We start from the raw sequence: 26,236 nt of genomic DNA, 5'->3' as shown, positions 1-26,236 counted from the left end.
TGAAAGGTAACAAGAAATTAAATAATTTCTAAAAAATTAAGAAAGCAAAATCACCCACTCTTCTCACTTTTATTCAAGATAGTCCTAGCCACAGAAATTAGGCAAGAAAAAGAAATAAAAGGCATCTAAATTGGAAACGAAGAAGTAAAACTGTCACTTTTTAGAAAACCGTAAAGATTCCACCAAAAACCTGTTAGAACTAGTAAATGAATTCAGTACAGTCACAGAATACAAAAATCAATATACAAAAATCTGTGGCATTTCTATACACTAATAACAAACTATCAGAAATAAATTAAGAAAACTATCCCATTTACAGTTGCATTAAAAAGAATAAAATACCTAGAAATAAATTTAACCAAAGAGGGAAAAGACCTGGGCACTGAAAACTTTAAGACACTAATGAAAGAAATCAAAGACACAAATGGAAAGATATGCCATGCTCATGGATTGGGAGAATAGTTAAAATGTCCATCCTACCCAAAGCAATCTACAGATTGCAATCCCAATCAAAAATCCAACGGCATATTTCACAGAACTAGAACAAATAATTCTAAAATTTGTATGGAACCACAAAATATCCCAAATAGCCAAAACAACCTTGAGAAAGAAGAACAAGATTCTGGTTCTGGTGGCGCAGTGGTTTAGAGTCCGCCTGCTGATGCAGGGGACACGGGTTCGTGCCCCGGTCCGGGAAGAGTCCACATGCCGCGGAGCGGCTGGGCCCGTGAGCCATGGCCGCTGAGCCTGTGCGTCTGGAGCCTGTGCTCCACAACGGGAGAGGCCACAACAGTGAGAGGCCCACGTACCGCAAAAAAAAAAAAAAGAAGAAGAAAGCTGGAGGCATCACATGCTATGATTTGAAACTAAACAACAAAGCTATAGTAATCAAAACAGTATGGTACTGGCACAAAAACAGATCAATGGAACACAAAGGGCACCCCAAAATAAACCCACACATATATGGACAATTAACTAACAAAGGAGCAAAGACCATCCAAGGGAGGACACTCTCTTCAATAAATGGTGTTAGGGAAACTGGACAGCCACACACAAAAGAATGAAACTGGACCACTATCTTATACTATACACAAAAATTAACTCAAAATGGATTAAACACTTCAATGTAACACCTGAATCCATAAAATTCCTGGAAGAAATCATAGGCAGTTAGCTCCTTGACATCAGTCTTACTGAGTTTTTTTTGGTGGATCTGAATCCAAAGGCAAGGGAAACAAAAGCAAAAACAAATGAGACTACATCAAATTTAAAAGCTTCTACACAGCAAAGACAACTATCATCAAAACAAAAAGGCGACCTGTGCAATGGGAGATAGGATATTTGCAAACAATATGTCTGATAAGGGGTTAATATCTAAAATACATTAAAAAACAACCTAATTAAAAAATGGGCAGAGGCTCTCAATAGACATTTTTCCAAAGAAGATATACAGATGGCAAACAGGCACATGAAAAGATGTTCAACATCACTAATTATTAGGGAAATGCAAATCAAAATCACAATGAGACATTGCCTCACACCTGCTAGAATGCCTATTACTGAAAAGAAAAGAAATCGCAAATGTTGGAGAGGATGCAAAGAAAAAGGAACCCTTGTACACTGTTAGTGGGAATGTAAACTAGTGCAGCCACTATGGGAAACAGTATGGAGACTCCTCAAAAAATTAAGAATAGAACTACCATATGATCCAACTATTCCACTTCTGGATGTTTGTCCAAAGAAAATGAAAACACTACTTCAAAAAGATATGTACACCCCTATGTTCACTGCAGGTCACATGCCTGTGAAGAGTAAGGCTTTTGCCAGACAGAATGGATAAATAGACAAAAGTATGACTCATGTGATGGTCCAAGGAGAGGGGTAGAGAAATGGATATAATGTCAAGAGGAGAAGAAGGAGAATGAAAAGAGAATGAACATTTTCCACGTAAATGAAAATGTGACCAATACAGTAGTTACCCCCCACCCCTTTTTGGCAATAAAACAGTTACCCCAGGTCCTTAACATCAGTGATCCTCTAATTATCAAACTTAGTTGAAGTTCTAGTTTTGCACACAGACTCTTTTAAGAGACTTTTGCTATACAATTTTTTTAAAGGGAATTCAACATTAAAATAAGAAAACTTGCATCACCTAGTCTCCTTTTGGTGCTATTTGTGTTTTGTTTGCTAGGATAGACAGACTCCCAGACAAATGATTTCAACACAGAGTGTTGTGTACCACATGAGAGGTTTAAGTGTAAGATTTGGTGATGACCAAGGAGAGAGCATCTCCTCCACTTAGTAGCACCAGGGAACTGTTCACCTGGGTCTTGACACAGGAATAAGAACTTGACAGATGAAAAAGGGGTGAGGAGGATGTTCTGGCTGAGGGAACAGTTATGCAAAGGCTCAGAAGCAAGAAACAACAGGGTGCTTTCAGGTCATCATCAAGAGTTGGGTCTCAAATACCATATGATATCACTTATATGTGGAATCTAAAATATGACACAAACAAACTTATTTACGGAACAGAAACAGACTCACAGACATAGAGAACAGACTGGTGGTTGCCAAGGGGGCGGTGGGGGGGAGGGATGGAGTGGGAATTTGGGATTAGCAGATACAAACTATTACATATAGGATGGATAAACAACCAGGTCCTATTATATAGCACAGGGAACTATATTCAATATCCTGGGATAAACCATAATGGAGAAGAAAATATACGTGTATAACTGAGTCACTCTGCTATACAACAGAAATTAACACAACATTGTAAATCAACCATACTTCAATTTAAAAAAATACTTTCATAAGGATGAAAACAGATAATGAACTTAAAGCAAAAAAAAAAAAAAAAAAAGAGCTGGGTCTGGCCAAGTGTTGGGGACATGGAGGGATGAGGAAGAAAGACTACAGCTGCTCACAAAGTGGGAGCCACCAAAAGGTCTTAAAGATGCTATAATCAGAATGGAACTGTAGGAATGTCGCTCTGTACAGAAATGGCCAGGATGGAATGAGGCAGTGTCAGGAAAATGCTGCTGCAGCGTTTCTAATTAAACACTTTTAATTGTACACTTACCTAAAAGCCCCTCCCCAGAGGCATAGATTATTATGAATACACTTTTATCTTTTTGTAGTTTTGCTGCAACTACCTTTCCAAATCTGACATACATACTGTGACCTTAGCAAAGCTTGCCTTACATAAGTGTAAATACGAAAATGCCTTTGCGGTTTGAATTATTTGCAGTAACACATGCTTCTCTCTCTTTTTTTAATATTTATTTTATTTAATTATTTATTCTTGGCTGCGTTGGGTCTTCGTTGCTGCGCGCGGACTTTCTCTAGTTGCGGCGAGCGGGGGCTTCTCATTGCGGTGGCTTCTCTTCTTGCAGAGCACGGGCTCTAGGTGCACGGGCTTCAGTAGCTGTGGCATGTGGGCTCAGTAGCTCCGCGGCATGTGGGATCTTCCTGGACCAGGGCTTGAACCCATGTCCCTTGCACTGGCAGGTGGATTCTTAACCACCGTGCCACGAGGGAAGCCCCACACACATGCTTCTTTTTTTTTTTTAACATCTTTATTGGGGTTTAATTGCTTTACAATGGTGTGTTAGTTTCTGCTTTATAACAAAGTGAATCAGTTATACATATACATATGTCCCCATATCTCTTCCCTCTTGCGTCTCCCTCCCTCCCACCCTCCCTATCCCACCCCTCCAGGCGGTCACAAAGCACTGAGCTGATATCCCTGTGCTATGCGGCTGCTTCCCACTAGCTATCTACCTTACGTTTGTTAATGTATGTATGTCCATGCCTCTCTCTCGCTTATGTCACAGCTCATCCTTCCCCCTCCCCATATCCTCAAGTCCGTTCTCCAGTAGGTCTGTGTCTTTATTCCTGTCTTACCCATAGGTTCTTCATGACATTTTTTTTTCTTAAATTCGATATATATGTGTTAGCATACGGTATTTGTCTTTCTCTTTCTGACTTACTTCACTCTGTATGACAGACTCTAGGTCTATCCACCTCATTACAAATAGCTCAATTTCGTTTCTTTTTATGGCTGAGTAATATTCCATTGTATATATGTGCCACATCTTCTTTATCCATTCATCCGATGATGGGCTCTTAGGTTGTTTCCATCTCCGGACTATTGTAAATAGAGCTGCAATAAACATTTTGGTACATGACTCTTTTTGAGTTTTGGTTTTCTCAGGGTATATGCCCAGTAGTGGGATTGCTGGGTTCTATGGTAGTTCTATTTGTAGTTTTTTAAGGAACCTCCATACTGTTCTCCATAGTGGCTGAACCAATTCACATTCCCACCAGCAGTGCAAGAGTGTTCCCTTTTCTCCACACCCTCTCCAGCATTTATTGTTTCTAGATTTTTGGATGATGGCCATTATGACTGGTGTGAGATGATATCTCATTGTAGTTTTGATTTCCATTTCTCTAATGATTAATGATGTTGAGCATTCTTTCATGTGTTTGTTGGCATTCTGTATATCTTCTTTGGAGAAATGTCCACTTAGGTCTTCTGCCCATTTTTGGATTGGGTTGTTTGTTTTTTTGTTATTGAGCTGCATGAGCTGCTTGTAAATTTTGGAGATTAATCCTTTGTCAGTTGCTTCATTTGCAAATATTTTCTCCCATTCTGAGGGTTGTCTTTTGGTCTTGTTTATGATTTCCTTTGCTGTGCAAAAGCTTTGAAGTTTCATTAGGTCCCATTTGTTTATTTTTGTTTTTATTTCCATTTCTCTGGGAGGTGGGTCAAAAAGGATCTTGCTATGATTTATGTCATAGAGGGTTCTGTCTATGTTTTCCTCTAACACATGCTTCTTATCGTTGCTATAATACCACCACAAACTTAGTGGTTTACAACAAGACAAATTTATTAAGTCTGGAGGTCAGAAGTGCAATACGGGCCTCCCTGGGTGAAAATCAGGTATCGGCAAAGTTGCATAGCTTCTGGAGGCTTGTGGGGTTGTCAGGATTCGGGGGCTGATCAGGGGAAACTGTGCTCGCGAGCGGCAGTACCACAGCACAAGCTGTAGGGATGGGCTTGGGCAGGACTGCACGGGGGGATGGGGGGAGTCCCTCACGGCAGGCACCGGGCCAGGGGCTGACAACGAGGAGCTACCGACGAGAAGGGACGAGGAGATCCGAGAGCGGGCCTTATCTGTCTTGGTGGCGGCATTCAGCAGCATGCAGGCAGGGTCCCATTGGAGAGCTCCGAAGGGCAGCAGCGGCTTGGGGTCTTCTAACCACAGGCTCTACCTTATCACTGGCCAGCAGACGCCAGGCATAGTTATATGAGGTGTGCGAAGCAGGCAGGCTCTAGGGGACTAACAATCTGCTTGTTTGGACCATTTAAAAAATTATTCAATGTGTAAAATTTGCATTTGGTGCCAGCAGGCTTTTGAGCTAACAGGTCTCAGCCTACAATGGAGAAATAAACAACCTAGGGTGCCAGTACGCGGTGGCCACCTTCATGTTGTTATGTAACAAAGTTCTAGGGGAGAATCTGATTTCTTGCCTTTTCCAACTTCTAGAGGCCACCGACATTCCCTGACTTACAGCCCCCTCTCTCCATCTTGAAAGCCAGCAACGCTGCATCTCTCTGACCCTCCTTCCACAGGCACGTATCCCTCTGACCACAGCTGGGAAAGATTCTCCACTTGCAAGAGCCTTGTGATTAAATTGGGCTCACCTGGATAATCCAGGGCCCTCTCTTCATCTCTAGGGCCTTAACTTAATCACACGTGCAAACTCTCTTTGCCCTGGAAAGTAACATATTCACAGGTTCCAGGGATAAGGACATGGACATCGTTGGTGGCCATTATTCTGACGACCATACATGGCAGTGGTTTCCTGCGACTGTCTGAGAGCATCCACAGACCACTCTAGCGCTCTCCATGCATCCTTGAGGCAGGCCAGAAGTGCCAGAGCGGCTCTCAACCAATGAGAGCTGGGGTGTTGGGGGCCAAATACTCAGCTTCCGCAGCCCTTGGTAGGTCCAAGTCTGAGGCTGTGAGAGGTTTGAGCCCCACTTGCCAACACTGGTGATGGCTGATCATTCACACCCCCTCTACCGACTTTCGCCCTTGTCCTGTCCCACTTCCCGCCAATGCTACCTTCCAAATAAACTACTTGCACCCAAATACCTTGTCTCAGGGTTGCTTTGGAGAGAACAAAAGCAACGCCTCCTGGGCAGAGGACTGATGACAATCACGGTCCCATTTAATCCCGTCCTCTGCCTCCTCACCAAATACCAAACAGATCCTGGAGAACTTTTGTGCCCAAAGTGTGAAAACAGAGGGCTAAGGATCTAGAAAGAGCAGCGAGTGGGAAAATAGTGGTTTCTTCAAATTACAGATAAACAACTGCATTCCATCTATTGCAACCTACAGTTGGAAATGCTAAAATATGTTCGTGCTACTGGATTTTCCAAACAACTTGACAGGTTTCGTGATACAACTCTATCTCTTTATGTCCCGGAAATCTAAGCCTGTGCCTTCAGCTCTGTTACTGTCTAAGACTGATGGCAGATATCTTAAACCTTCTCCTTTGACTGGATAGCTCTTAATTGCTGTAGAATTCTTCACGATGATGCAAGCTGTAGTTATTTCAACAGAACTGGATTCTCATAAAAAGATCAAACTAAATGAGAGAAGTCTGGTGCCTCTCTGACATTAAATTAAAGAGATGTGGGTTTACTAATCACAATATTAATTTGTCTTCTCTCAATAGTATTCTTGTTTGTAATAAACTCACTTGAGGACAAAACGCTTAAGTGAAGCTGGAGTTACTTCCCATCTGACTGATGCATGGTCATCAAAAGCAAGTGCAATCATTTACAAAATAAATGATCCTGGCTTTGCGCTGAAGCGGGTATAAAGAAATGGGCTGTTTTCTTAGTTTTCGCTCTAAGCTGCTGGACAACCCTAGAATTCATTTGATTAACAAATATTTTTTATAATGCTTGCTTTGTACAGAGTTATGTTTTAGTAACGGGGAGTGAGGCTATGAAAACTGCTTGAAACTGGCTCCGTGCAGCTTCAGAGATCAATAAGAAAACAAATGAAATGCAAAAATTTTCTAATATGGAATAGAGAATGTTAAGAACCATAATATAGTCGGAGTCGTGGCAATTCCTAGGAAGGGAAAATACTCCCAGCTGACAAGGAGGGGCTGTTCCCAAGGAGGAAGTGGCACTTGTAAACTTCATTTCGTCTTGGAATGTTAAGTGTAAGGTATTCTCATATCATCGTGTTATTGTGAATAAATAAAATAGAATTAGATATTCTATTTCATAGGTAATGAAAATTCCACTCTTGAAGTTGATGTTCAATGCTCACCAGAAAATGGTCTCGTCCTATCTTGCTGACAGTATACCTCTCATTTGCAATAGATGAACCTGGAGAGCTTCCCACACTGAGACGTTCAGGGTGAAAGCGAGAGTCAGTGACATGGAAACGTCCTTTAATCTAAAGCAGTGGTTCTCAAGCAGAGGCTAGTTCTCCCCTGCCCCAGGGGACACTGGCAATGTCTGGAGGCATTCTGGTGGGGGTGAGGGGGAGAGACTACGTGACACTGACATTAAGTGGGTAGAGGCCGGGATGCTGCTAAGCATCCTACAAAGCACAAAACACAGCACTCACGGTACAGAACCATCTGGTCCAAATGCCAACAGTACGAAGGTTAAGAAACCCTGATCTCAGGGACAGAGACACACAGAGTGCTGAGGCTTTTGAGAGAAAAAAAAGTTTAGCTTCATAATTACAATCTGCTTACGAAGATACTACTCAGGTGAGGAGTAAATAATTAGAACTGATATAACCCAAAAGAAGAGCCAGAAAAACCTTTTAATTGGGAATTTCCTCTTTAGTAAGTTAGCTCTTTATTCTATATAAGCTTCTATTTATACCAGATAGTAAAAAAAGGGGATCCAAAATATGGTTCTTTGTCCTGGTAACAAGAGTATGAACTTTGTTGGGCATATAATTTAATTGCTTTTCAAGAAGTTGACACAAGTGTAAACATGAGGAGGTTAAGTTATTGAATGTTCCCACTTCATCTCGCTCTGTCTGCTGTTGGATTTATTCAAGAGCAACAAAAGTCACATCAGAAATGAGTCCTCACATTTTCTAGAGACAAGATAATGCAGTAGAGCAAGGTTCTCAATCCTGGCTACACAGTATAGTCAGCTGGGAGTTTTTGAAGATTTCCGCATGCCCAGACCACACCCCAGACCAATTAAGGCAATCTTTGTGGGGGGTGGGAATCAAAACATCTTGATTTTTTTTTTAATCTTTACCAGCTGATTCCAAGGTATAGCCAAGTTTGAGAACTACTTTGCTAGATCCTCGCTTCTTAAAATGCACCTGTTGACCAGCAGCACAGGCATCACCTGGAGTGGGTTAGAGATGCAGACTCTCAGGCCCCATCCCAGACCTACCGCATCAGAATCTGCATTATAACAGGGTTCGCCAGGGGATTCACAAGCACACTGAAGCTTGAGAAATGCTGCTCTAGAACGTCTTGCAAAACAGTCCATTTTTTAATGTACACATATTGCAATATGTACAGTCTAACACAAGGCACACTATTAAGGCATAGCAAAATGCCCCAAAGCGCTAAATAAAATTAACTTTCATGTGATGAGGAATGCTAAGTTCATCACTATGACTGCTCTCTTTTTCAGTAATTTTATTTATTTTTCATTATGAAAGATTTCAGTCATACAGAATAATTTAATCCTGTGTCGCTTATTGTCAGTTGCTCTAAGAAGAGCAGCTCTAGCTATTCAGTGGCCTAGGATTATCACCTGGTATTGAGAGCCAAACGGGAACCTACGCAACACCTTTTCCCATAACTGAGAAGGTGCCCTCTCTAAGCTCTGTGTTCACACGAGCGAGGAGGAGACCATGTGAAATGCCATCCAATAGAATCCATGCCAGGGTGAGGAGTTTCACTGTGGTTAACAGGATTGAACTGCGCACGCCTGTATGATAGTAAAACAGTTGTTCTAAATAGTCATACGACTTCTGGAAAGAACAAAATGCTTCGAATTAAGATAGCTTGGCTGTGGTATCTCCATAGGGAGTTTCTGAGGTTTGCTAAATGTCGTACAGACAGCCAGTTCTTGGCTGCCAGACCATAGATGACTTAATTCATCATGGTATCAACAAACGCTCTTTCACACTTCCAGTCTTTGAGGACAGATTGATGAAAAAAAACTTATAAAAATCTCTTTCATAAAGCCAGATTTTTTCATACCAGCCAAATATCCCCTCAACATGGTTCATTATAGCACACTTTTCTAGAATAATTCTGCCATAGAATTCCTGTCCTGTTTAAAAATATACACCTCTTCTCTTAAAATCATAAAAATAAAGAGATAGGAGACAATCATGGCATAGTGAAATGAGCTTTGGCCAGGCGTCCAGCTGGCTGAATTAAAATCCTGGCTGGTACTATATCTGCTGAGTGATGTGGAGCCGTGGTCTTATACTCTGGGTCTTAGTTTCTTCAACTGTAAAAAGGGTCTAATAAACCCTTTGTCACGGGGTTACTATTAGGAGGAAGCAAGATTATGCATGTGAACCATGGTGCCTTGCACACAGCCAACACTCATCAAATATTTCCTTTCTCTTCCCTTCGTCTGTTTTTAAAAAAAAAACCTGCAGGAAAATGTCATCAGAAATCTAACCAGCAAAGGCTATTACTCATCTTTCAATCTGAAGAGCCTGTCACATTGTCTGGTACATACTAGGTACTTGAGAAATGTTGAATGAATTGTGGGTTTCTACTCGGGGCTCATAGCTCAGTGGCCTGAAGGTGGGAAACCAGCCAGCACTAAGTCATCAGAAGTCATGCCATTTCTTATACGAGGCAGTTAAACATACAGAGCTGTGTCTTCCTAAGGATCCAGCCCACTGGCATATGACTTCTAGCCCAACACACAACAAATCTGTGGGGAAAGGGATGAACAGCTACCTGGAATAGTATAATAGAGCTCTTGATGTAAACGTATCTCCTCATGCTCATGTACAATGTCCTCTGACTCTTGAAAACGATCCTATGTATTATTTTGACTAATTTCATCGCCCACTGTTTAGTGCACAAGAGACTCACAACTATAGTATTCAACTCCAACCTAATAAAGGCAAGCATTTAGGAGAGAATAGGAAAAGGGCATGGCTACTGCTACACAGAGGTGAGCTAAGGACGGAAGGTTGACTTGTCATTCAGCAGGGAGACAAGTCAAAGAGAATCGCTAGACACGAAGAACAGGACATGGAAAGGCCTAGAGATGTGGAAAAGTTTGGGCCACTGAGGGAACAGAGTTTCTAAAGCATAGGTTATGTCATGAGAAATGATGGAAAATGAAACTCGAACAGTGTGTTACGGCCTGATTATAAAGGGGCTGGCAATCTGTGCCAGCAGGATCTGCATGTTTATTCCGGAGGCAAATGATCAGTTCATGGATAACCAGAAAAGTGAATTCGGAATCCTTGATCACTGAAGCTTATTTCTTGTAACAGAAAGTTGCTTCTCCTGTGAAGCTCTAGAGGACTTGGAAGCATTTACTGCTACCTTATTGCTAAAATCAAACAAAAGCTGTATACATGTAGAGTCTAGGGCTCGGTAGGAAGTGGCAGGGCCTAGCACATGTCCTGTGCTACATACCTTCACGCACACTCTCTTAATTAGAAACTCGACTGGTTGACAATTAGATCAACAGATCCCAGTATTATTTTCGAATTGTGCCCAATTTCTGTCTTCTGGGTTTACTGCAATCAATCTTCCCTCTGGGCCTGCAGACAACTTTCTGTCTGAAATCTTAAATATGGTAACCATAGTAATGAAGCAGAGAGGAGGGGAGATCTTGGAAATGCAGTATAGATAAAAAGAAAAACGAAAAAAAAAGAAAAAGGAAAAGGAAAACAAAACAAAACAAAAAAAACCCTTCCATTCTTTCCCATTTTCCTTTTCCTAATTTTTTTTTTGCAAGAGTTGCCTATAAGAAGCTATAGTTGAAGTACTAGTGAACAAGTGGTTGCAGGGAAGGTAGAAGAGAGCTGGGGCATAGATGATCTGCAGAACTAAATAATAATCCAGAAGGATGGAGCACAGGTTGTGTTTCTGGTTCACTTTGCTGCTCTGAATGTCCTTGGAAGAAGCAACAGGAAAAGTGCCTCCTCATGGTTTACAGTGTTCGTCTGCTGTTAATTTTAAAACAGAACCTATAGTCCATCCACACTCAACAGAGAAGGCCTAGCTTATCAGGATCATTCAAATTCCAAAAGAAATACGATCGGCCAGAGAAAGCAGGTTTATAGTTTTTCACCTGGAGAAAACGTGTTTGTTCTGCAACTGTGGAAAGCAATGAAGTAATGGCCCGGGGTCGTCTCTTTCCTCAGGATACGCCTCACTGCCCCTCTGTCAACCCTCCTAAGCCTTCTCCAAGTCACACCTGGGTGATTTCATCATGATGTTAACCTATCTTTTCAAAGTTGGGAGGAAGGGATCAAGGGCAAGACCAAATATACATCCAATCCTGTGGACTGAGTTCTCAGTTCTTGAGTTTATTGAGCTCCCTGCAGAAATGAACAGCTCGCCAACCTTTGACAGCCAACAGCGTCTACTCCTCTCCCTCTGAGCTCCTTTCAGCAGAAACTGAGCAGTGGGAGGGAAGAAGAGAAAGAAAGAAGTGACTATTTGGAAGGGTACTATTATGGCGTGGAGCCTCTAGGCTGTCAAAAGTGGCTATCATAAAGACAGGCCTCCACAAACATGTTGTGTAGACCTCTAAAAATACATCCATTCTGTGCCTAGTTTACATAATATGAGGTTGCACATTACTATTTGTGGTTTTTTAAATTATTCTGTATTATATATTTTATATATTCTATATTAGAATCTTCTTCAACATTATAACAGCAGCAAGGGACTTGCTGCTTAAATGAAACCCTTAGAAATGAGGACATAAAATAGTGTGTGAGTCAAAAATAATCAAAAGAGAAAATACACCTGAACCAAACTGTTGCTGTGGGTTGATCACATTAGAGCAGGATTTCTCTAAATGGGATCAAAGTGATCAGAAACTTCCAGGAGGTCAAGGGGGGTCATAGCAGGGCACAGCTTACTAAATACATCTTTCCTTCACTTGGGTCAGCACCTTCAATTTGGTTTTCCCTCCTGGACTTCTTACCTTACCAATTTTCATACCCAACCAGAGACTCCCACAATTAGAAGGTACATAAATGGTTATCTTGGCCCCTAACCCACATGTTACATCAATAGCAAACACCTCCAAGAAATGATCAAACACTTGAATATCTCCAGCAACAAGGAATTCGTTACCTTCCAAGATGTTGTGCTCCATGTTCAGGCAGAGTTGTTTCAAGTTCTTTCCCATGTTGAGTTGAATTCTGTCTCCCTGTAACGTCAACCAATTGTTTTTGATCAGCAACCTTGGAATCATTAGTACAGGTGCTCTTCCCTCTTCTGAAAACACCTGTTATATGAGCCACGCTTATCTGTTTTCAAGGCCAGCCTCTCTTGTTCCTTCTATGGTTCCTCATGTGGTGGGCTTTCAGGAACACTCAGCAACCTGGAAGGGTTCCCTTGCCCCCTACCCTGCACTCAAGCTGTCCTGTTTGTATCTCCTACCCCTTTTCCTATCCGATGACTCAAGTACAACAGTCCATAAACCGGGACATCAGTGACATTCTCTCTTTCAAGAATTTGAATGAAGAGTGCTCTAATTAGTAAGCTCTAATGGTAGTAAGGACCTGAGTTGAAAAGGTTCCCATAGGGTTGAGGTTCGGGTGGCCCAGTTGAAATATGCATAAGTAAAGGAAGCTGAAAGGAGAAAAGCAGAAATGGGGGAGAATCACAGCTCTGAGAGATGGTGAATAATCTCGTTTGCTGACTTGCTTATGGGAGTTCCTGGACTGGTAGCCCTGCTTACACCGCCATCAATATCATCAGCGTTGCTCACGTTTACTGAGTACATACTATATACCGGCACTGATACAAGCCCTCAGTGTGCATTAGCTCACTGAATCCTTTCAAAATCCCTAAACGGAAGACGCCGTTGTTCTCTTTTTTTACTGCAGAGGAGACTGAGGCACGTAGAGATCTGAGTGACTTATCCAGCTCCCACACTGGTTAGTGACAGAGACAAGACTGGAAACCAGGAGTTCTGGATCTAGAACCCAGCCTTCTTACCTTTACAGGGCACTGCTTCTCTACCCTTGGTGACTCAAGAGATTTTCTCACAATATTTTTATAGTAATTTCCTAAAGAAATTCCCCCATTTGAGCTGTCATGAGCAGGTTTCTGTCCTTTGTAACAAATCCTCCCTGATTAAGATACAGGAAGATTAAAAGATACTAACACCTGGCCAAATGGCACAGACAAGTGTCCTTGAGCTGCTCTGTAGTTGCACTAAAAAGCAGGCTCAGTGAACCAAACGAGGCTGCCTTTACATTCGCTTTTCTGTAACATATCTGTAATATTCATGTATTCTTCCAGAAGCAGTGCATTCCATGGTATTATTACAGAAAAAAGTGCCATCTAACTTTCCTTTAATGACTCTAGCCTAACATCACCTCTTCCATAGTATCCCGTGGCCTGTACATTCCTTTATCATAGCAGATATCACATTATACTGGAGTCATCTGTCTGTATCAGGGTTTCCCAACCTCAGCATTATTGACATTTGAAGCTAGATAATTCACGCTTTGCTGTGAGGTGCTGTCCTGCGTATTGTAGGATGTTTAGCAGTGTCCTGGCCTCTACCGACTAGTTGCCAATAGCACCCTCTGCCCCATTGTGACAACCCAAAATGTCTCCAGACGTTGCCCCATGTCCCCTGGGGGGCAAAATCACTCCTAGTTGAGAGCCACTGGTCCACATGTTCTAGGCCCCCTCCACCAATCCCACACTGACTTCAAGGGCAGGGCTCTGTCTTTTGTGCCCTTATTTCTTTCCAATGCTTGGTACATTATGATGCTCAAAGTCTCAATTGAAGAAAACTACAGTAACTTGCATCAAGATGCTGTTTTGTACTTGTGAGCCTGGATTACCTGTATATCTGTATCTGGATGGGTTTAGTCAGGAAAACAGAGACACTATACACACTACTAGGATAAGGCGTTTATTATAGAAATTACGGTTTATATAAATATGAGAGTAACTGGGGGAAGGAAGGTCTGGAAGGCTATAGTCAGAGGACAGAACTTTAAGCTGAAGCTCTGGGGGGAAAAGCAGGTATTGACAGGAAAATCTGAGAAGCTACCATATCTGGCCTCCAAAGTGGAATCATAAAATGGGAGCCCACAGAAAGGTCTGTAATGCCGCTGTGTCTAACAGAGCAGCCGCATCTGCCTCCCAAAGACTCCCCAAAATAATGGCCTCTCCTTCCCTTCTACCTTCCAAATCTCCCAAATTCCTCTCACCGGCAAACCCATACCTGGAACTAATCAAGGAGGGAATTCTGGAAAATGTAGTTCTTCCCAGCCGTAGGCAGGCACTTCTACAGGAGTGGAAGTGCCAGGTGAACAAAAGATCATCTCACACAGTAACCACTTTTTGACACCAAGTGTGTATGTTATATATAGAGATCAAAGCATGATAATGGTCTGAAGAAATTGGCAGTCGCAGCCATCCACGTTAGAAAGCAAGTGAATGCCTGACATGACGCGCTGCTGCCGCCGCTGTTACGCCTTTTAGTTCGGCAGTGGGCTCACCCTCTGACCACCTGTCCCCTCCAGTCTGCACTGCGTAGACAGTCTCAACATTCACTTTGTTTGTACCCTGAACAGATGGCAGACTACGCTAATCATCGAACAGCTTATACTCCAGATGGAAGGTGTTCACCTTCACGCTTCTTAGAATTTAGTGTGTCTTCCGAGCATTCTGGCCAGACCAGATTTGACAGGGACTACTAGGAAAGAATTTCCATATGCAAGGCACTGCTTCCCTCTGGGCATCGAAACATCACAACCATGTAACTGATTTCTAAACTACTCTCTAAGACTGCAGCTGACATTAAGTGAAAACATTTCTGCTTTACAGATTTTGAGGCAAAAATCAAACAATTATTTTTAGATAATTACTTCCAGTCTATTAAAAAATAGGGTGCCGGAGGTGAGGTGTGGTCCAAAATAGACTGAAGTACATAGTTCACTTTAGGAAATTAGATTCAAAATATGCATTAAAGGAACCTATACTTCAGGATGGCCCATGATGTCTAAGATATTTCCTACCTGGCCCTTTACAGAAAATGTTTGCTGACAGCTGGACTAGAGGGAAAGCAGCAAGAGCTGGGCTCTGAGAGGTAAAGGGGGGACATCACAAGGACTTGGACTTTACTGAGGTGAGAGCCGCTGGAGGTTCGAGCTCATGAAGATCTGACCTGACTCACATTTTAACAGGATCCCTCTAGTTGCTGGATTGAGAAGAGACCTTCTTGTTGGAGGGAGGGTCTAGAAGCCAGGGGATTAGGTAGAAGGTGATCACTATAATTCTGGTGGAAATGGTTCCGATGCGCCACTGTCAGGTAGCTCAGCTCAGCACGGAGTGGAGGCTCTGGTAAGAGGTGCCTAGATTCTGGTTTGGAGATTGAGCTGGTTAGACTTCCTGGTACTAGATGTGTCGCATGGTCCCACACAGGTGCAGGGGACGCTAGAAAATACAGCCTCCCCAGGCGCACATGGGTGAGCAGCTAAAGCAGGGCTTCTTAAGTACGGGCAATTTTGCCCACCGAGAGACATCTGGCAATGTCTGGAGACACTTTTCATGGTCACGACTGTGGGGGAAGTGTGTGTTACTTGCTTCTAGTGGGTAGAGGCCAGGGATGCTGCTAAATATCCTAAAATATACAACATAGTTCCCTACCACAAAAATAATTACCTGGTCCCAAATGTCAACAGTGCCATAGTTAAGCAACTTGGAGCTCAAGAAAGACCCACCAGTGGAGGAAGAAAGAAAGATGGGTTTTCATGGATAACTAGGAGTCTTAGCCCAGCTCAATTCCCAATGCCCCAACCCCTGCAAGGCATTTGCGGGCTGGGGCAACAGCAGTTTTGGAACCCCAGCTCACACCACAGCTGAGTTCTGTTTGTCCTCTCTTGCCCACATATCTTCCGCCTGTTATTGGAGGTGAGCATTGGCCCGAATAAGAAACCTTGCTGGCTTTTTTCTTTTTCTTTATTATTATTATTATTTTTTGTGGTACGTGGGCCTCTCACTGTTGTGGCCTCTGCCGTTGAGGAGCACAGGCTCCGGACGCGCAGGCTCAGCGGCCATGGCTCACGGGCCCAGCCGCTCCGCAGCATGTGGGATCTTCCCGAACCGGGGCACGAACCCGTGTCCCCTGCATCAGCAGGTGGACTCTCAACCACTGTGCCACCAGGGAAGCCCGCTTTTTTCTTTTTATATACACAGAGAGGCTTGTAAAAATAACGTGTGATTGAGGCAATGAAAGAGATTTCGTGAAAGAGATTTTGTGTACATTGTGCACAGCACCATAGTGCAGGTATTAATGTGTTTTAAGAGATTTGTGATGAAAAATGTTCCAATAATTAAAAATTCAAGACTTAAAACTGATACTTGGTGATGACCGTAGATTTATAGGAATTTTACTCTCTTCACCAAACCCAAATGGATGGCATATGAATTCAAATACCCTTAATATTATGCAAATACTCCTTAGTCTTTGCTATGGGTAATAACTGATAAGGTCTCATTTATTTGGTGAAATACTTGCAAGTATATAATACATACTGGCTTTTCATTTACTTAGCTTTATTATTTTGATTTGCAAATAGATGCATAAATGAAAAACTATTTCTCTGTATTCTGGAGTCTTTGTCTCTTCTATTTATTTTTTTTGCAAAGAAGCATGTATTTTTTGCTAAGACTGTTAATAAGATGGATCTAATTTTACATATTTTCACACTCTCTGGGCTGCTCACTAGCTTAACACTGGGCCAAACAAAATAGACAGTGTTTCAAATATAGATCATAAATACCTCAGTTCTTGAGTGGCACTGCTGAGCTTAGGTTTGCCCTAATTTTATATAAATTCAATATGCAAAAATAAACCATAAAATAAATAAGCTAGGAAAGCATTTTTCACATCACAGAAGACTTTTTTCCAACATTCATTTAAGAAGCATTTACCTTATATATAATATTCAACATAGGCAGCTTTAGCCAAATATTGTTCTAGGTACTGGGGCGATCAAGATATGCAAAACTGGGTCCTTCCACTTGAAGGTCACATAAAAGAGGCCGACAAGTAAACTATGATGACAGCAGGTTCCATTATGGAGGCATGCGACCCAGTGCTACAGGAGCTGAGGAGAAACCCAAGGCCCAGGCTCAGGGGTAGAGAAAAGGCACCCTGAATGGGATGAGTAGAGCTTTGAAGGACATGCAGGAGCTCGCCAAGTGAAGAGAGGTGAGGAGTATTCTATGCAAAGAATAAAGCCAAAGACCATGAAACCCCATGAGAGAAGCAGGTATAAGACAGGACATAGGGGGTCCTTGAATGTCACAAAGGAGCTTAGGAGTGGTCATTAAGGAGATGAGAAACTCTTGAAAAGTATTAAGCCAGGAATGAAAGCAATGGGCCAATGGCATTCCTTTAGTTCCACTGGAGCAGAAAGCAGGGCTGGCTTCAAAATCTGTGGGACCCAGTGCAAAATGAAAACGTGGGGTGCTTGTTCAAAAATCATTATGAATTTCAAGATGGCTACAGCAAAGCGTTAAACCAAGTATAGTACCCTTCTAAGCAATGGGGCGAGTGAGGGCACAATACGCATGCCCACAAGGCCAACCCTAGCAAAGGCATGAGAGCAGCAGGAGGAAGAAGGCATACTGTCTAGTCTGCAGTTGGGAAGAATGTCTTAAACATATCAACCAGCTAGAGATTAGTATCAAGGCAATATACTAGCCAGCATTATAGTCCTATACTCAAACTAAGAAAATGGCCAAATGGCTAATCTCTTCATTTTAAAGAGGAAATAGAAGAGCAAAAATGTTGAGGGACTGAGGGAATTCAATCTGAGCCTTTTAGATTCTATCCCAGTGTTTCCTCTGCTCCTCTACAATGCCAAGGCTAGTGAGTCTGCAGTGAAACGGATAGAATGGAAGTTCTTTGGGCAAGACTGATCCAGAGGCCGCAGAAAGGGCTGCAAGTGTCAAAGAAAGGGAAATCAGCTGGGAGACAATCGCTGTCCCCTCCCTTCCCCCAGGAAGCATGTCCTTTCTGAGACTTTTCTCAGAATCAGGAGGATCTTGCCAAGCACGGGTTTTGAATAACTCATAGGCCCAGCATTGTGCCAGGGAAGAGGACTACAGAGATGAGGTGGGCACACTCCTAGGAGCTTATCCTTTGGTGAGTAAAGACATTAGTGGAAATCAGCTATCATAATCCAGAGTCCCTGTCTACCTATTCTTTAACATGACTGGGAAGCAAAAAATTTAAATAATAATAAAAAAAGAAAATTGGAAATGAGTTCTAAACACCAATAGGTAGCTACAGAGTCTTTTTCAGATTAGGGGGATCATAGATGATTTGCATGTTGCCTTGTATATCTCAGCAGCATTACCGTCCATACCCTCACCAACTCTAAAGGCTTCAGGCTCACCTGAGCTCCAATAAACCTTTGTACATATCTCAAGAATCTCTCTCATATAATTCTGTATTTGGTTCTGTATGACCCCCCCAAACCCAAGGTCTTATTCATCTTTTCCTTCCCTTGGTTCTTAAGATAAAGCTCCAAACCGACACCACGGTTTGCAAGGTCCTATGTGATCCAGCCCCTGGTCTTTTCTGAAACTGTGTCTCACCCCACTTCCCTTCTGCATTCCACGAGCCATCCTGCCATCTCTCAATTGCAGCAAACCTTCCTATCTCAGACATCTCCCAAGTCTGCTCTGCCCTCTTTAATGCCTCTCATTTTTCAGATCTCTAATGAAACATCACTTCCCCAGGGAAAAGCTTCTCCTATCAGCCAGATTAGACCGGGACCCCCGTTAATACGTTCTCCTAACACCCTATAATTTCCCTCAGAGCGCTTATCATAGCTAGTAATTCCGTGCTCATGTGATGCTTCCATGAATGTTTGTCTTCACCTCAAGGTTGGGAACCACGTGAAGGCAAGAGTCTGATCTGTCTTGCTCGCCACTGGATTCCTGCCAAATGGCACAGTGCCTGGCATGTCCTTGGGACTTTTCTGACCACTCAATCTAAATCATCCACTTCTCTGTCACTCATCTCTCTTAAGGGTCTTACCTTGATTGTTTTCCTTCAAAGCCTCCATCATTATCTGTGTGTGTGTGTCTGTGTATGTGCAAATGTGTGGGGTGTCTTATCTGTGTATATGTATAAATATGTAGTTGTGTGTATGTCACATAATTACTCTACTTCTTACTGTTTTCCCCACTAGAATGTAAACTCCAAAAAAGAAGAGACCTCATCTCCTTGTTCACTGCTGTACCCTCACCACATACCTGGCACATAATAGGTGCTCAAGGAATCATTTGTTGGAATTATGAATACATAAATGGCAAGTGCTCAAGAAATGAACACCAGAAGTTCATTCTTCTTCAAAAATCAATCATAATGATATCCTGCACTGAAAACGAGATGATCCACTGATTTGCTTTTCTTTTGGAAAAAATGCTATTCACTGTCTTCCCCAAAATGACACTGTGACAGTTTTAATTTATTTCACCACATGCCATTAAGCAACAAGGGGTTATATTTGGTTTACTTTATTTCAGATCTGTTGTTCTACAAATTTCAGTGCGATTCTTCTTCCATAATCTTGAATGGAAGCCATTTGGGGCTTGCTAGGGACAAATTCATAAAAACCAAAGACTTCCAGAGTCTTCAGAATCAGACAATTTGGAGATCTGACAGACCTGATTTGAATTTCAGCTTCAACATTTATTAGCAATATAACTTCAGGAAGCCACATAACTTCTCTCCGTCTCAGTTTCCTCTGAAACCATGTGATTTGTAGGGATGGTTTGGTGATAGGACTGACTGTGGTTTTAAGTGCATGGTATATAATTATAATCAATATATGATATCTATTTATTATTCATATCTACTCCCAAGCCCCCATGATACAGAGGAGAAAACTGAGGCCATAAGAATTGAGAATTTCAGGGCTTCCCTGGTGGCGCAGTGGTTGAGAGTCCGCCTGCCGATGCAGGGGACACGGGTTCTTGCCCCGGTCCGGGAAGATCCCACATGCCGCGGAGCGGCTGGGCCCGTGAGCCATGGCCGCTGAGTCTGTGCATCCGGAGCCTGTGTTCCGCAACGGGAGAGGCCACAACAGTGAGAGGCCCACGTACCGCAAAAAAAAAAAAAAAGAATTGAGAATTTCTCAAGGCCATCCCTCCTCCCCAAGGCTAGGAAGCCCAAGCAGGGCTACCATTAAGCATCACCCAGCCTTCATTTGCTCAGGGGACTTTTTTGGTAAAAACCTACTTGTGTTTGGACTCACACTGTTTCCTAAGGAGGGCTGGAGACTCCATAATGTCCTTGCATTGATTGAAGCTCACTGCAAACTTCAGTTCCAACTGGGCCATTTCCTATTCCAGTAGAAGGGCAAAGATTCAATCAAAGAATCTGGGTGAGAAATGGGATGGAAAGAGTTTTCCCCTACCCCAGTTTATAGGAGTCCTTTTATTTCCTCCTTTCTAGGACATAAAAGAAAAATTGGAAATATGGGTCCCACTGAAATCTTTCATTGTATAAATCCTATATTCTTTAATTATATTGAAATTATTTGCTTAAACAATTCAGTACGATGCAATTCTGGTGAGCTTTAGGTTCAGTTTCACATCCAGACAAGAGTTATTCCAAACACAGGAATGGGTGAATTTTACAATAAGTAAAACTGATGGATAAGATAAAATAAGATGATAAGTCTCCAATGAATTGCATAGCACCATGGCAGTGCTTCCTACTTACAGCAGACAGGGTTTAAGGAGATTTTATCAAAGTGGGATATAGAAATTGCATGTACTGAAACTTCAACTGGATGATTCATTTTCTGTGGGAATTTAATCAGTGAAAAACAAAACAGAGTGAGCTAGAAGTATTTATTGCTCAAAGATACTGAAGGTGGCAGGTCAGTAGCAATAATTAAGTAATTGGTTTTCTGGCTAATTAGAAGAAATGGAGGGTATATGCCTGCAATTCTTTCCTCACTGAGAGGATTACACCGACTGTCCCTGTGAATACATTCAACTAATCTGTGCCTACAGATTGCTCTTTATTTTAGCTTCAGTTTATCCATGACTCAAGCTCATCTCCACTTTGCCCTCATATAGGAATCTTGCCACATTACCATAACGTTTTTATTCTGAACCTGCTACAAAGGCAGTTAGTCATTCATTATAACACAAAAATTCAAATTGGTTGCAATTATGTTTTCTGAATCAAGACCATACCCTTTGATGTGGGTAATTTAAGGTTCTATATTTAAAATGCACTGAATGAATCATAATGGTAAATAAGAAGACCCTTAAACTAGCATTCATATCTCCTGCACATGAAAAATTAAATGGATAAATTCTACCTGTGACAGATTTATTTTTGTGGTAGAGAATTTTAAAGAATTGATTTAATTAGTTGTAACTATGCTCAGAAGCATAATTTGAAATACTGTTGAATGAATGGTGAAAGTATTTTCAAGCAGAGAGAAACTCTCTTAAAATTCCCTTTGTTCATTATTCAACAAACGTTTATTAAGCGCCCACAGTTTGCACGGCAATGTACGACATAATAATAACCTAACCTGGTATCATTCTCTTCTGCTTCTGCTAGTTAATTGAATGAGTTAATCTCTTCAGCTGTCCATTCACAGTATGTGAAGAAAGACTACAGAAATTAAATGAATGAGTCAGTCTGAAAAGAAACATGGATGTGTGTATTTAGGTTTCCTTTTGTTTCATGTGCTAAAAACAGGTTACTAGCCAACTACTCTTTCTATTTCTTCAGGGACCCAGGACATTTAAAAGAATCTTATCTCACTCAGGCAGTGAACTATACACTTATTCATGACTTTCTAAGTGTTTACAGAGGTGAGAACAGCAATTTGTAAGATTCTACAGATATGGAAAGGAAAAACAGCACAGTAAATTTAGGCAGATAAGGGGAAATGTATTTTGAGGGATTGTTTCCACTTGAAAAGTTATATTAGACTTAATAACATAGACTAGGTTAGAGCTGGACATTAGAGCTGATCTAGGCCACTGGTTTCCAACCTTTTGCATTAGAGTCACTGGATTTTTAAAAAAATATGGATTCTCAGCTCTCATTCCCAGAGATTCTGATTCAGTTGATCTGGAAGAGGCTGGGAGGAGAGGCAAGCATACATATACTTGTACAGGTTCCCTAGCAGCCAAAGCTGAGACCCACAGACCTAGTCCAGACTCAACAGTTTGGCATGAGGTCTCTGAGCCCTTGAAAGAATAAATATCTTGCCTCAGATCAGCACAGCTTATAACCTTTGGAGCCAGGCCTAGAACCCAAATAGCCAAATTCCTAGTCTGGATCTTTTAACTAAACCAAATCACACCGTTTCTACTTCTCTCACACACTGGTTAAGATCTAATTACCAGTTAGTAATAGGCAGGAAGAATAAGACTGCTTATAACCCATGTGACTAACAAGTCCCCTCCTCCTAGTGACCTGTGTGCTTCCATTCTTGCTAATAAGTCTTCCAACATTCTTGCTAATAAGTCTTCCAACGACACTGTAATGATTAATATATCTGTTTAGTCCACATTTTAAATATTTCATGTATTTGAAAGTTTTGCACCCATAAAATATATCATTCCCATTTTAGACAAAGAAACCAGATTTACTCTTTGAATCTGAGTCCAGTTGAAGTCTTCATTATAGAGCTTATAGAGCTGAATACATGGAAGTACTCTAATGTCTGGCTGGGTGTTCTTAGCCAGCTTCCCTATATGAGAATGCCTTTAGGTTGGCCACTTCCACTGGGTTCTGAAAGCTCCATGCAGGTAGGGCTCTTGTCCAACTTCATCAACTGTCTCCCAGCATCTAGCAAAATACTCGCCATAGACTCAACAGTTAATTGTTGAATGAAAAATCCTTATTACATTTTGTTAACAAATGAGACAGAGTATCCTGAACCAACTTGTGCAGGACAATCTCATATACATAAAAGTACTGGGAAGATGGTTTTATAAAGGAGTAGTTTTACAGTTATTTTATTAGAAGTGCTTTGGCCTGATTTTCCTGACCTAAATTTGTCCTTGCTGTACCATTTGGATTACAGTTGGGCCATCTCACATTAATATTATGTTAAAAGTCCTTCATTCAAATGATACAAATGAACTTATTTATAAAACTGAAACAGACTCACAGATTTCAAAAACAAACTTACGGCACCAAAGGGGAAACGTGGCGGGCGGGGGGGGGGGATGAATTAGGAGGATGGGATTAACAGATACACACAGTACTACATATAAGATAGAGAACCAACAAGGACCTACTGTAGAGCACAGGAAACTCTACTCAATATCTTGTAACAACCTATAAGGGAAAAGAATCTGAAAAACAATATAGATATATAGATAATATACGCATAACTGAATCACTTTGCTGTACACCTGAAACTAACACAATATTGTAAACCAACTATACTCCAATAAAATTTTTTAAAGTCCTTCATTCAGTATATCTTTTATATGTGTGAAGGCACAACTGACATGCAATAAACACTGATGAAATAAAATTAATACAAATTTTACTGTCTTTTGGAAAAATAACCAAATTAATTGATATAATATTCTTCTCTAGCAAGATAAAGAGCGCAGTGTCTTTGGTGTTTCAAAGGGGTGACACAGTGTGTAGAAAACAGTAATCTAACTGCAAAAGATGATGATTCAATCGATGGCTATTTAGAACAAGATTTTTATTAAGCAGGTCATTTCAATCCCATCTTTTCAACCCAACCACACACCCAAATTCCATACATTTGTCTCTATGTAGGGTATTTGCTCTTTACCATAAGGTTACAATTTTTCAGTCTTTTATCTAATTCATGTAGAAATAACACAAAAAACCACTCACATCACCTAAAACGACGTATGTTCATATGGTAGATATGAATAGCCAAAGAATCAACGTAAAAAGTTGACACTAGAAAAACTAACCATGGTAGAAATATTCAACTCCAAACACTGAATATTTAATCTCTGCTATATAACTGAGGTGAACTAGAGGGCTGGAGAGGAAAGGTTATACATTTAAGGGGTTAATCTTAGATCTAACACAAACATTGAAGCCAATGTTAATGGAAGGAACTGGGCTATGAATGAGCCACAATACTAGAAGTTCCTGGCTCAGGGCCAGGTACAGGGCAGAGATTCAGTAAATGCTTTGTTGAATGAAAGAATGGGTGAATGAATGAATGAGTGAGTGAATGAATGAATAGTCCCCTTCTTAGATTTAGAGTGTAATACTGGGATTTGGAGATTTAGCTTTAAAACAGTCTATTCAAAGCTGTGGATCAATAAACTAGAATTTGGGAACGTCAGTCAGTGCTGAGTATAATATAGGTATTTCTGTTTGTTAATTAATTAAAATGACCACGGAGTCATTATTCTTACACTTAATTTCTCAGCCAGAAAAGTTAATGAACTGTATCTGTTCCATGAATAATTGAGTTGAACTTGAAAGACAACTCCCCATTCCAAAAGCCTTCCACACTACCAGTTAACTGTGATTTATCCTTTTACTTCTGAAGAATTTTAAGCACCTTCCATCTGATTTGACTGACAACCTATCTGTGCTTTCCCTGTCTTTATTCTTCCAGGAAGAAGATGTTACTCGTGAAAGTCGTTTTAATTTCAGTGGTTACGGGATGGGTCACTGCCTTCAAGTGAAAGATGGAACAGCTGTCAAGGCCACACCTGCCAGCCAGCTCCCACAGCCCCCCAAAGATGCAGATGCCATCAAGAAGAAGTTTGTAGACCGGGCAAAAAGGATTGACACGATTTCTCGAGCTGCCTTCCCATTGGCCTTCCTCATTTTCAACATCTTTTACTGGATCACATACAAGATCATTCGGCATGAAGATGTCCACAAGAAATAGATGTGCTCTTCAGACCCTGGGACCTTCTTGCCTAACTGTTGTGCTTGTAAATACACAGTGAAATTGTCTTTACATCACTTTGACAGAGGAGAAGACTGGGGGAGGGGGGAGGGAGGATCATGGGGGCGGGTTTCCTGGCACCTACATGAAAAAAGATAAGTTATCCGGGCAATGAAGGAAAATGTTTGCACAAAATTACGGTGTTGCAGAATCACGTGAGCATAATTCCCTTCACAGTCTTTAGCACTGCTCTTTCAGATGATGCATTAAATAGATATGATATGCAAAGTCAAGTACTTGAGGGCTATTTGTCTTTTGGTTCAGTTTGGTTTGGTTTGGTTTTGACTAATTCTGGTACTGAAAAGACAGCTTAAACACATGCGTGTGCGTGCACACACATGCGTGCGCGCACACACACAAAAGGAAAATGCTTACCATCTGACCATAGTGACTAGCCTATAGTGAGTTGAGGACCAAACTTTTTCAGGAAAATGCTGCCTCATTTTTAAAACAAGCCTGCTGAGCTACGTTCTTTACGATGTCCGTAATTAGTGCTTCACCTGAGGAATCCTTTTGTGGGTCATAAATAATTTCTACTTATCAAGAAAACAACAACAAAAAATAAATACCAATCACAAAGAACAAGTTTATACTTTACTGTCCGTGTAGGTGTGCATTTTAATACTCTTTTTCTTTCCTAGATGTAATTTGGGGATTTGAATTGTGTATTGTGAAATTGATTTGACCGTATGTCCTCTTAAAAATAAATGCCCATTTTCTTTTAGATCCAAGTTAGCACCCTACATTTTTTTTCACTTTGGCTATATTTACGTGCAATTAAGTACTCAAGTGTGACTTAGCCGTCGCAGCCTCTCAGCCACAGTATTTATGGAGATGATGTGTCCTGAACGGTGTAGCTCATATTAGCTTGAACTTCCCATTTCTGCTCTCATTGTAGGTGTAACTATTAGTCCTAATGTCAACTGACCCATGATTTCTACTGTCAATCCAAGTGAATATTGTTGGAAATATCCTTAACTAACTTAAAGAATTTTAAAATTGTACTG

The 26,236-nt window shown here is 41.3% G+C and overlaps 1 protein-coding gene across 2 annotated transcripts in view; it reads left to right on the top strand.

Moving 5' to 3' along the window:
* GLRA2 (glycine receptor alpha 2) overlaps positions 1–25,176 on the top strand; it is a 195,876-nt gene extending 170,700 nt beyond the window's left edge. For both annotated transcript variants that reach the window (XM_089904770.1, XM_089904769.1), the window contains exon 9: positions 24,891–25,176. In XM_089904770.1, coding sequence (XP_089760896.1) covers positions 24,891–25,169 — 279 coding nt within the window. In that variant the 3' untranslated portion in view covers positions 25,170–25,176. The remainder of the gene's footprint in view (positions 1–24,890) is intronic.
* The last annotated feature ends 1,060 nt before the right edge of the window (positions 25,177–26,236 follow it).

The sequence above is a fragment of the Delphinapterus leucas genome, chromosome X (assembly GCF_059928025.1).
Source record: "Delphinapterus leucas isolate spDelLeu-1000000601 "Yukka" chromosome X, BTC_Dleu_Yukka2, whole genome shotgun sequence".
Lineage (NCBI taxonomy): Eukaryota > Metazoa > Chordata > Mammalia > Artiodactyla > Monodontidae > Delphinapterus > Delphinapterus leucas.
Note: the sequence above shows the minus strand (reverse complement) of the source record. Positions and strands in the feature narration are given on the sequence as shown.